The following is a 12,562-nucleotide window of genomic DNA, read 5'->3' as shown; positions in this document are numbered from 1 at the left end:
CTGCTCTATGAAAAGAACCAGGACCCTATAGACTGTGAATCCATCAGCAAGGTAACTAAGACTGATCAGGTTTCTGCGGGCATCTTTTCAGCTGGTGGAGGGTCTGTTGCAGTAACTTTTGATGTAGCCAGAGCGCGGTATCACTATCACCATTTTTTTTTAGATCGTGTACCCCCTTGTGCAGCAGTTTTCGACAGTTCTGCTGCGATACTGCAGCTATACAGTGAGGAACAAAGTAAGCGCTATTGGGATCTACAGTTTTGATTATTTTATAAATGTCATTTTATTTTTTTAGGATGTTAGAAGGCTTAGAATTTTAGAAGCAATTTTTATTTTTATTTCTGACGTCACTTTGTGGGGCTTACATAGTAGAAACCCCACATAAATGACCCCATTGTAGAAACTACATGCCGCAAGTTACCTTTTTTTTTTACTTTTTAAAGTCACCCCAGGTGACTATAACTGGCAATCATTAGATTGTCAATTGTGTTCTGTGATGGGGAATATATCCATCAGCACACCATTCACAGTATGCTAATACAGTGCTGCCACCTGCAGGCCTGTATTGGTATATACCAGTGATAGGTATTGGAGCCTGCTTGAGGCTCCAAGCCATCACTTGGATATTATAGCTTCCCTGGTCTCTGCAGGGGAAACACTATTAAGGGCATGGGAGCATGCAGCTGCGGTATTTCCACCACTCAGATACCGTGTTCACATTTGACCACGGCAACTGAGGGGTAAATGTATGCGATTAGCCTTATGGGTAACATAAAATAGAGAAATGTTGAATTTCAATAACTATTTTTTGAGTTTTCACTATCTGTCTTCAAAGCAGAGAAATTCACCCAAAAAATTTTGTCCAAATTTTTTGTACATTTTGGATTTTTTCAAAATAAATAAAGGTAAAACATACTGATATTGACTCCGTATGGCCATGGGCATGATCAAATGCACTACCCCAGCCATTGATTTGCTTCAGCAGTGATGTACTGTTTGCTGCCAAATCACCTCTGAAGCCAGTAATTGGCTGTAGCAGTGCTAGTGACCATGCCCATGGCCAGCCAGATGTAAACAGTGTGGGTACCGGAAGATGGAGACAGTGGAGGCATCGTGGAGGACTAGTTTGGCATAGAGCAGATAAGTATGACTCTTCTGTTTAGGGGGGCATGCTGCAGGCACTTGAGAAAACATCATTATTACCAAAAAACTCTTTAATGGCACCATTTAATTTATTATCTATCTTGTATTGTAAAATGAGAAAAATATCTTAGGGGAAATTGAAAAAAAAGAAGAAAAATAATTAAATAAAAAAGTCTGCAATGGCTTTTTGGGTTTAGTCATTATGGAGCTCACTATGCGTTAAAAATGACATGATGACCTTTTATAGTTCAGTTCAATTACAGTGATAGCAAATTAATACTTTTGAAAGAGTAAAAATTTTCCTGGTCTCTTCATATTCTGACACCAATATTTTTTTCAGTCTACAGAACTGTTTGCGGGCTTGTTTTTGTAGGGAGAGCTATAGGTTTTACTGGTGCCATTTTGTATGCATATGACATTTTGATCACTTTTAATTAAACTTTTTGCAAGGTCAAGGGGAATAAAATAGACAACTCATACATATTTTTTTTTTCCATTACAGCATTCACCGTGGGGGAAAAATATTTATATATTTTAATAGTTCTCACATTGGATTCAACAATACCTATTATGCTTATTTTTTGTTTGCTTTAAATGTAAAATTGGAAAAGAATGTGAATTTTTTATTTTTCTTTTAAATTTTTTATTTTAATTACAGTCATTTTTGGTCCTTTTAGGGAAAATGAACATGCAATCTTATAATTGCTTGTACCATAGACTGCAATAAAATACTATTGCATTGGGATTTATACAGGCTGCCTTAGGCACAGCTTACTATGAAAGGTCTGGGAGCCTTTCAGAATAGCAACTGATTATAGCCCTATGAATTCACTATGATTAAAGGACAGACTGAGCGTTTTCTTCTGTCTAACCTCTCAGCGTCTGATGTTGACCGTGGCGTCTGAGGGGTTAAATGACTGAGATCAGAATTATCTCTGATGCTGGTCATTGCAGATGGTTATATGTTACACAGCCAACAACGGATATGCATGGAGCAAGCTCAGCTCCTGAGCCTGCTCCATAGATACCCTTAATGCAATTGACATACTGGAAGGTCATTTTGCATTAAGTGGTTAATTGTTGAACAGCTTAAGCTATTAATTTTTTCCCAATGATATATAGATAATTTAATGGTTATATATTGCAATTGGTACAGAAAGTGAAGTTTTTATTTTTATATTTACAACGTATGTGGCCTCCATTCAATATCAATCTTTCTGTGAGCATTGCATATGCTGTAAAAAAGGACAGAAACTATAAGAAACTTCTTTCATCTTTCATCTCACACAGTACATTTTCAATGCTGATGGTTTAAAGTACAGAACACACTTACGTACTTATACTAGATGGGTAGATTTATTTAGGAACAGTCTGGAGTCTTTAAAGTTATGTACAGTAGTTAATGAAAGGATCATGTACAAAAATGTCAAAATGTCTTTCCATACCTTTCCTTTTTGCTCAACATATCCCAAGCTGAGTGGTCTGGTTTGATCAACTTTCAAAAACACATGAATTAATTATGTTTAATTTATTTTTTATGTATTTTGGCAAGTTATGAAGAGCACAAATCGTAATTTACAAAAAAAAATAAAATCAGCAATTTCATTACACTGTTTGCTTTATTAGAGCGTGATCACTAAAATGGAAAAGTTACAGTGTGTATTTATAACACGACCGGAGACTACTAAAGAGAAGAGTTTTAACAGGTTTGAAAGATGAAATGGTGTCATAATATGCGCTATGAAAAGTAAGAAGGAAATACATGATTATTTTTGTAGAGTAAGACTTTTCCCATTTACAAATGACATGTATCTTTTAAACTTTTCTTAAATAGATGTTTTTGAATTTTCTTGCAGATAACACGGCTACCGTTTTGACAGCACAAGATGGATATAGCGCTGAAGATAATCCATTATTTTACTTGACAGTTATAATAAGTGACAATGGGTCCCCTTCACTCAGCAGCACCAGTACCTTAGCCATTAAAGTCTGTGATTGTGACGCTGATAACAATACAGAATCCTGTGGAAAAGGAGGATTTTTCTTTACCTTTATGAATTTAGGAGCAATCATTGGTATCTCCGTTTTCATTCTGTTAATTTTAGGTAATTTATGAAATTATTGTTACTTTTTATGTGCTTGAAGAGTTTCATATATACACAGTGCCTTGCAAAAGCATTCACCCCCGCTTGACTTTTTTTGAATTTTGGTGCCTCACAACCTGGAATTAACATGGATAGTTTGAGGATTTGCATCATTTTATTTATTTTTTTTATTTTTATTGTGAAACAGACAAGTAGGACAAAATAACTGAAAAAGTCAATGTGCATAACTATTCACCCCCCCTGAAGTCAATACTTTGTAGAGCCACCTTTTGTGTCAATCACAGCAACAAGTCACTTTGGATAAGTCTCTATGAGCTTGCCACATCTTACCACTGGGATTTTTGCCCATTACTCCTTGCAAAACTGCTCCAGCTCCTTCAGGTTGGATGGTTTACGCTTGTGAACAGCAATCTTTAAGTCTGACCACAGATTTTCTATTGGATTGAGATCTGGGCTTTGACTAGGCCATTCCAAAACATTTTCATGTTTCCTTTTAAACCACTCAAGTGTTGCTCTAGCAGTGGGGTCATTGTCCTGCTGGAACGTGAACCACCGTCCTTGCCTCAGATCATGCACAGAGTAGAACAGGTTTTGCTCAAGAATATCCCTGTATTTAGCACCATCCATCTTTCCCTCAACTCTGACCAGTTTCCCAGTTCCTGCTGCTGAAAAACACTCCACAGCATGATGCTACTACCACCATATTTCACTGTGGGGATGGTGTTCTTTAGGTGATGTGATGTGTTGGGTTTGCGCCAGACATAGCGTTTTCTTTGTTGATCGAAAATTTTTATTTTAGTTTCATCAGACCAGAGCACCTTCCTCCATTAATTTTGGGAGTCTCCCACATGCCTTTTTCGCAAAATCACAACATGCCTTTTTGTTTTTAGCTGAAAGTAATGGCTTTCGTCTGGCCACTCTGCTTTTAAGCCCAACTGTATGGAGCGTACGGCTTATTGTTGTCCTATGTACAGATACTCCAGTCTCTGCTGTGGAACTCTGCAGCTCCTCTAAGGTTACCTTAAGTCTCTGTGCTGCCTCTCTGATTAATGCCCTCCTTGACCGTTCCGTGGGTTTTGGTGGGAGGCCATCTGTCAGGATTCGAACCAGTGACCAGCCATGTCCCAGGCAGTAGCTCTAGCCACTAGACTACCAACCCTTCTGGACATTTACTTCTACTGAACTCTTTGATCTACCTTGTTCCAGCCTTGCCTTGTTAATCTCTGTGATTCCTTGCACCTGCTACTTCCTCTTTATAAGCCCAGCCTCTTGCACCAGATCCCTGCTGGTTATTGTTCTTCTGGACTTGATCCTGCTGCATCTACTGCTGTTCCTCTGTTGCTACTGCTACCAACTTGACTGCTGCCGACCTTGGAATTGTCCCCGACTACTCTTCTGCTTGTCCCTACCAACTGAACTGCTTCCACCGTTCCCGATCCGGATTGTCTGACCACGCTCACTGCCGCCTGCCCTGACCCACCGCCTGCTAACCGATTACGCCTCTGCCTGACTTCCTGCAACTACAACCTGCCTGCGGTCCTTGCCACTGGGCTCCACCTCCAGCCAGCTGTCCTCTGACTCAGGTGAGCCTGTAGGATTGCAACACCATCTCTTGGCAGGTTTGCGGTTGTGCCATGTTCTTTCCATTTGGTTATGATAGATTTGATGGTGCTCCTGGGGATTATCAAAGATTTTGATTTTTTTTTTAACCGAACCCTAACTTATTCTTCTCAACAACATTGTCCCTTACTTGTTTGGAGAGTTCCTTGGTCTTTATGGCAGTGTTTGGTTAGTGATGCCTCTTACTTAGGTGTTGCAGCCTTTAGGGCCTTTTAAAAAAGATGTGTATATCTAATGACAGATATTGTGACACTTAGATTGCACACAGGAGGACATCATTTCACTAATTATGTGACTTCTGAAGGTAATTAGTTGCACCAGAGCTTTTTATGGGCTTCCTAAAAAAGGGGGTGAATACATATGCACATGGCAATTTTCTGTTTTCTATTTCTAAACAATAGTTTGATTTATATATTTTTCTCATTTCACTTCACCAACTTTGACTATTGTGTTCTGATCCATCACATAAAATTCCAGTTAACAAAACATTGAGCTTAAGACTGTAATGTAACAAAATAAGAAAAAAGTCAAAGGGGGTGAATACTTTTGCAAGAAGGCACTGTATATTTATATATATATATATATATATATATATATATATATATATATTTATAATATTTTTATTTTATTTTACGCATTTATATAGCTCTACTATATTTTCAGCTATCACTAGGAGTAATTGGTCTATAAATAACAAAATAATCAAATCTCCAATTTTTCTCACCAAAACTAATCTAATATATTATGATATTCATCAACTCCCCCCAAAAAATCATACACATTTAACACTAGACTACTTATTGAAATATTAATGACATTTGTGGCATGGAAGTAATCTCTCTGTTCTATCTGTAGTGTTGGCTTTACTTGTGCATGTGAGATGTCAGAAAAATCACAATATCATGAGTGAAAAAGGAGAAGACTTGAAAGAAAACATTGTCAAGTATGATGATGAAGGGGGAGGAGAAGAGGACACAGAAGCTTTTGATATCACAGGACTCAGACATCACACAGTAATGCGAGAGCGTAAGCCAAAGAGGACCATAAGAACTGATATTCAGAGTATGTATCGACTGTCATTGGGGCTTGGTCCTGACGTTGCCATATTTAAGGAATTCCTATCAGAGAAATTAGAAGAAGCAAATACAGACACTAGTGTTCTTCCTTTGGACTTCCTTCATTGCTATTCTTTTGAAGGTACAGGCTCTCCATCTGGATCACTTAGCTCACTGAGCTTTACTGAGAGTAATGTATCAGAAATAGATCCATATTATTGAAAATCAAACATGAATGAATATTTTTATTTTATTTTTATTGTGCTTTACGATACTCATGACTTGTGGAAATCATGTACATTAAATAAAGGGAGGTCATGTGGCTGCTATGGATCTGATGGATAAAGGGGTTCCCAACCCTGGTTTGTCCCATTCTCTTTGCTATTAAGTTAATGGGGTTCTCTCACTTCAGTAAATGGCATTTATCATATAGAGACAGTTACTACTAGGCACCTACTAATGTATTGTGATTGTCCATTTTGCCTTGTTTGGGTTGTCTCATCTCAACATTACTAAGGCAAGATGAAACACAGTCCTGACCAGCTCCCGGCTGGGAAACAGCAGAGGGCTCCAGCGCTGTTTCAGTAGCTCTAGTTGTTGTGCATGACAGCTATGGAAAGAGTGTAGCACAACAAGCTATGCTGATTCTGAGTTAGGGAAACAATATAGCTTGCTGTGTTACACTATTTTAGTAGCTGTCATGCATTGCAATGAGAGCTACTGAAACAGCAGAACGCAAGAGCGCTCTACCGTTTCCTGGCCGCGAGGTGGCCGAGACTGTGTCCTATCTCACCTTAGTAACGGCGAGATGAGACAACCCCTTTAAGTAATTTTTCCATCACATTATACATTGCTCATTTACAGAGGTTATAGCCACAGCTGAAGCGCTGATACGAGGTGGCTGGCATGGGCGCTACTCCGCATGTGTGCATATGTGCACTCCCATGGTCTCAGCCACCAGAGATGCTGGTACTTTTTCCTACAGTGTGCAAGCATGGCCACTGCTCCTGGATTGCAGGGTAGTCGTACGGCCTGCATATGAGCAGTGTATAATGTGATTGAATTAAGCCAGCAAAGGGGGCAATATGGAGAATCACAATACATTAGTAAGTGCCTTGTATTAACTTTGTCTACATGATAAAAAGCTATTTATTGAAGTGAGGCGGGCCATTTAAGAAAACCTATAGAAAACGCCTCTTTCTAGAGGACTGATAAAGTCCTTCTGTCCAAAGTGAGAAACATAACCACATACTAGTAGCCCTCCATGAACAAACATAGTCACGTTATGACATGCACAATCCCTGGACATGCCAAACTTGTGGTGTGAAAGCTGAAATCACTTTCCCTGAACATGTCAACTGACAGCGAACTGCAGCCTAAACAACTGCAAGTGCAGATAAGGTATCCTCTTTACTTAGAATGCACAGCTATCCTTATTTTCTCACTGGTATATTGTAGCTATTGACAACTCTTTAGATTCAGGATACATGGCATCTTAAAAGGGTTTTCAAAGATCAGGAAAAATGATCCAAGAAGGAGAAATACCATAAAACAATAAAAGACATACAGTATGGTACTTCACCTGCTAAATTTCCTGCTGCTGCAGTGTGACTTCTCCGATACTCCCTACTGGTCTTTGTTCACAGTGCTGCAGTGGTGGGGAGTCCAACTACCCATGTGACTGCTGTAGCCAATCAAGTTGCAGGCCAACTTTTATTGTTCAATATAGTGAATGTTAAATCTGATATTGAGACTATTTTTTGATAGTCAGGAATAGGGGTTTGCATACTTTTTAACAAGTTACATACAGTTGTGTTCAAAATTATTCAACCCCCAATGCTGTAAAGGGTTTTAGGGAATTTAGTGTACATTTGTAATTGTGTTCAGAATGAAATCTTACAAGGACTTTTTAAAGAACCAAATGCAACTAAAATGACATCAATTGTTTTTGTAATACAGTATTAAATGTTTTTTTTTTGTGATTTCTTCATTGACACAATTATTCAACCCCTTAAAGACTACCACTCTTAAGAACAGAGGTTCATTCAAGTGTTTTCGATCAGGTATTGAAAACACCTGTGGATGTCAAGGAGCAGCAATCAAGCATAATAAGCACCAATTAGGCAGATTTAAAAGGACTGTGATACTCAGCTCCTTCTAGACATTTACTGGTGTGTTTACAAACATGGGAAGTCAAGAGAATGGTCCAGGAAGACAAGAGAAGAGGTGATTTCTCTTCACAGGAAGGGCAATGGCTATAAGAAGATTGCAAAGATGTTAAACATACCAAGAGACACCATAGGAAGCATCATTCGCAAATTCAAGGCAAAGGGCACTGTTGAAATGCTACCTGGTCATGGCAGAAAGAAGATGCTGACTTCGATTGCTGTGTGCTACCTGAAGCGCAAAGTGGAGAAAAGTCCCCGCGTGACTGCTGAGGAACTGAAAAAAGATTAGTCAGATGTGGGTACTGAAGTTTCAGCTCAGACAATAAGGCGCACACTGCGTAATGAAGGCCTCCATGCCAGAACTCCCAGGCGCACCCCCTTGCTGTCTCCAAAGAATAAGAAGAGTCGACTGCAGTATGCCAAAAGTCATGTGGACAGTTTTGGGATAGTGTTCTGTGGACTGATAAAACAAAATTAGAACTGTTTGGGCCCATGGATCAACGCTATGTTTGGAGGAGGAAGAACAAGGCCTATGAATAAAAGAACACCTTGCCTACTGTGAAGCATGGCGGGGGGTCAATCATGCTTTGGGGCTGTTTTGCTTCTACAGGTACAGGGAAGCTTCAGCGTGTGCAAGGTACCATGAATTCTCTTCAGTACCAGGAGATATCGGATGAAAATGTGATGCAGTCAGTCACAAACCTGAGGCTTGGGAGACGTTGGACCTTTCAACAGGACAATGATTCCAAGCATAACTCCAAGTCCACTAGAGCATGGTTGCAGATTAAAGGCTGGAACATTTTGAAGTGGCCATCGCAGTCACCAGACTTAAATCCGATTGAGAACCTCTGGTGGGACTTAAAGAAAGCAGTTGCAGCGGTCAAGCCTAAGAATGTGACTGAACTGGAGGCTTTTGCCCATGAAGAATGGGTGAAGATACCCGTAGATCGCTGCAAGACACTTGTGTCAAGCTATGCTTCACGTTTAAAAGCATAGTACTAAGTACTAAGATTGAATGTCACTTGGGGGTTGAATAAAACTGATAATGATGTGAGCACAGAAAAGACATTTGTGGTTATTTCATTATAAATGTTATGTTATATTTGTCTGACTTACAAGTGCCTCTTTGATTTAATTGTAAACAAGATGACTGAAATGATCAAAATCAATGTCAAACTGGCCAAAACACTCAATTTCAGTGGGGGTTGAATAATTTTGAACACAACTGTACTTTTGCTTGTGCATCAAATAATAGGTTTAAAGAGAACTAGTCTTTTTGAGCTTTCCAATTTACTAATCTTGTGGCAATTAAGGCAATGAGATACATTTCATCAGACCAATAAGTAGCTGATCATATACCTTATAGAGCCCACCATCCTTTGCTGTATTTTGTAGTTCTAAACTCTATTTCCATAAGATCAGTGTTTCTGTATTCCAGCTTTTCCTCCAATATTTCATTCATGTACTCTATAGAGTTTTCAATAATAATATTATGCCACCTTCACATATAGCGCTTCTTCAGGGTTTATTCCTCCAAATAGTTTTTAATAAGATGTCAGTAAGACATTAAAAGGCTTAACCACTTCCCAACTGCCCATTGACTATAAACGTCCTTGGGAGGTCGGTTTATCTTTGAATGGATGTTCTGGAACGTCCTTGCAGAGATGGCAGCTGCACGCTAATCGTCAGTGACAGCAGGACACCCCAGAGAGAAGGCAGAGACCGCCTTCACACACATGAACACCGCTTCCATTCCCGGCCCGGTGGTCATGTGACCGCTGGGGCCGGAGGAGTGCAGGAGCTGACGGGTCTTCCATAAACCACGATCAGCCCTGCATTGAAGCTGCACAGTGCAGCTTTATGCTGTACAGCCTCTCTGGGGGGTGTATTTCCACTGTAACTGGGGCTACTACGTTACCCCCAGTTACAGGAGATATCAATAGTAAAAATAAATTACTTTAAATGTCCCCCAGAGGTCTTGTATGACCTTATGGGGGACACAAAGTGTAAAATAAAAAAATGTGTTTTGAAAAAAATAAAGTTTCACATAAAAAATTCCCCCCAAATCCGTTCCGTAAAAAATGCTGAAATAGAAGACAAAAAATAGACATATTTGGTATCGCCGCATCCGCAACGACCAGCTCTATAATAATATCATATGATCTACCCCATCAGGTGAACAACGTAAAAAAATAAATAAATAAACATTACGCCAAAACAGATTTTTTTTGTTAGCTCACCTCCCAAAAAACATAATGTTAATCAATCAAAAAGTTGTATATACCCCAAAATTGTAGCAATAAAAATGCCACCTCCTCCCACAATAAATGAGCCCCCATACAAGGCTATAGCCATAAAAATAAAAAAATATGACTCTAAGAAAATGCAACACAAAAACATGTACAGTACAGACCAAAAGTTTGGACACACCTTCTCATTCAAAGAGTTTTCTTTATTTTCATGACTAGGAAAATTGTAGATTCACACTGAAGGCATCAAAACTATGAATTAACACATGTGGAATTATATACATAACAAAAAAAATAGTGAAACAACTGAAATTATGTCATATTCTAGGTTATTTAAAGTAGCCACCTTTTGCTTTGATTACTGCTTTGCACACTCTTGGCATTCTCTTGATAAGCTTCAAGAGGTAGTCCCCTGAAATGATTTTCACTTCACAGGTATGCCCTGTCAGGTTTAATAAGTGGGATTTCTTGCCTTATAAATGTGGTTGGGACCATCAGTTGCGTTGAGGAGAAGTCAGGTGGATACACAGCTGATAGTCCTACTGAATAGACTGTTAGCTGCTTTTTTCTTGCCATAATACAAATTCTAAGTAAAGAAAAATGAGTGGCCATCATTACTTTAAGAAATGAAGGTCAGTCAGCCGAAAAATTGGGAAAACTTTGACAGTAAGGGCTATTTGACCATGAAGGAGAGTGATGGGGTGCTGCGTCAGATAACCTGGCCTCCACAGTCACCGGACCTGAACCCAATCGAGATGGTTTGGGGTGAGCTGGACCGCAGAGTCGAGGCAAAAGGGCCAACAAGTGCTAAGCATCTCTGGGAACTCCTTCAAGACTGTTGGAAGACCATTTCAGGTGACTACCTCTTGAAGCTCATCAAGAGAATGCCAAGAGTGTGCAAAGCAAAAGGTGGCTACTTTGAAGAACCTAGAATATGACATATTTTCAGTTGTTTCACACTTGTTTGTTATGTATATAATTCCACATGTGTTAATTCATAGTTTTGATGCCTTCATAGTCATGAAAATAAAGAAAACTCTTTGAATGAGAAAGTGTGTCCAAACTTTTGGTCTGTACTGTATTTTTTTCTAAAAATGCTCTTATTGTGTAAAATGTAAAAAATAGACATATTTGGTATCGCCGTGTCCGTAACAATTGGCTCTACATAAATATCACATGATCGACCCTATCAAGTAAGCGGTGTAAAAAATATTTATAAAAATTATGCCAAAACAGCTTTTTTTTGTCACTTCATCTCACAAAAACATAGTATCAATTAATCAAAAAGTTGTATGTACCGCAAAATAGTAGCAATAATAACGTCACCTCGTCCCGCAAAAAAAAAAGCCCTCACACGAGACTATAGCCAGAAAAATGAAAAAAATATGGTTCTAAGAAACTGCCAACACAAAAACATGATTTTTTTCCCAAAAATGTTTTTATTGTGTAAAATGTAAACATAAAAAAAAACTAGACATATTTATTATCATTGCATCCGTAATGACCGGATCTATAAAAATATCATATGATCAACCACATCGAGTAAATGGTATAAAAAAAAATGCCACCAGTTTTTTTTCTGACTTCACCTCCCAAAAAATGAAATAGAAAAAACCCAGAAAGCCAAATGTACCCCAAAATGGTGCCAATAAAAACTAAAGCTTGTCCCTCACAAAATAAGCCCTCACGCAGCTCATTCAACAAAAATAAAAAATAGTTATCGCTCTTAAAAACAGTGACAGAAAATTCCATGTTAGAAAATCCAGAAGTCACTCCCTCCTTCTGAGCCCTGGCATATCCCCAAATAACAGTTTACGACCACAGTTGGGGTGTTACTGTATTCAGGAGAAAGTGGGTATCAAATTTTGGGGGGATATTCTCCTGTTATCTTTTGTAAAAAAAAAAAAGTTTGGGCCTAAAGCACCATTTTCTTGTAAAATAAAAATAAAAGAAATTTAATTTTCACACCCAAGTATTAAAAATTCTATGAAACACCTGTTGCGTAAAGTGCTTGCTACAACCTTTAAAAATTCCTTGGGTGGTATAGTTTACAAAATGTGGTCACTATTTTGGGGTTTTGACTGTGGGGGAACCTCAGGGTCTCTTCAAATGCATCATGGTGGCCAAAGACAATTTCAGCTAAATCTACCCTCCAGAAACCATATGGCGATCCTTGCCTTCTGTGCCCTGTCATGTGCCCAAACAGTGGTATACGACCACTT

The 12,562-nt window shown here is 38.8% G+C and overlaps 1 protein-coding gene across 1 annotated transcript in view; it reads left to right on the top strand.

Annotated features, from left to right (window-relative positions):
* The window catches only part of LOC121001798 (cadherin-19-like), a 379,802-nt gene extending 372,077 nt beyond the window's left edge, over window positions 1-7,725 (top strand). Inside the window, exons 11-12 of the mRNA XM_040433012.1 lie at window positions 3,000-3,248; window positions 5,724-7,725. Coding sequence (XP_040288946.1) covers window positions 3,000-3,248; window positions 5,724-6,145 — 671 coding nt within the window. The 3' untranslated portion in view covers window positions 6,146-7,725. The remainder of the gene's footprint in view (window positions 1-2,999; window positions 3,249-5,723) is intronic.
* Window positions 7,726-12,562: the final 4,837 nt, after the last annotated feature.

Source organism: Bufo bufo, chromosome 5 (genome assembly GCF_905171765.1).
Source record: "Bufo bufo chromosome 5, aBufBuf1.1, whole genome shotgun sequence".
In the NCBI taxonomy this organism is placed as follows: domain Eukaryota; kingdom Metazoa; phylum Chordata; class Amphibia; order Anura; family Bufonidae; genus Bufo; species Bufo bufo.
Note: the sequence above shows the minus strand (reverse complement) of the source record. Positions and strands in the feature narration are given on the sequence as shown.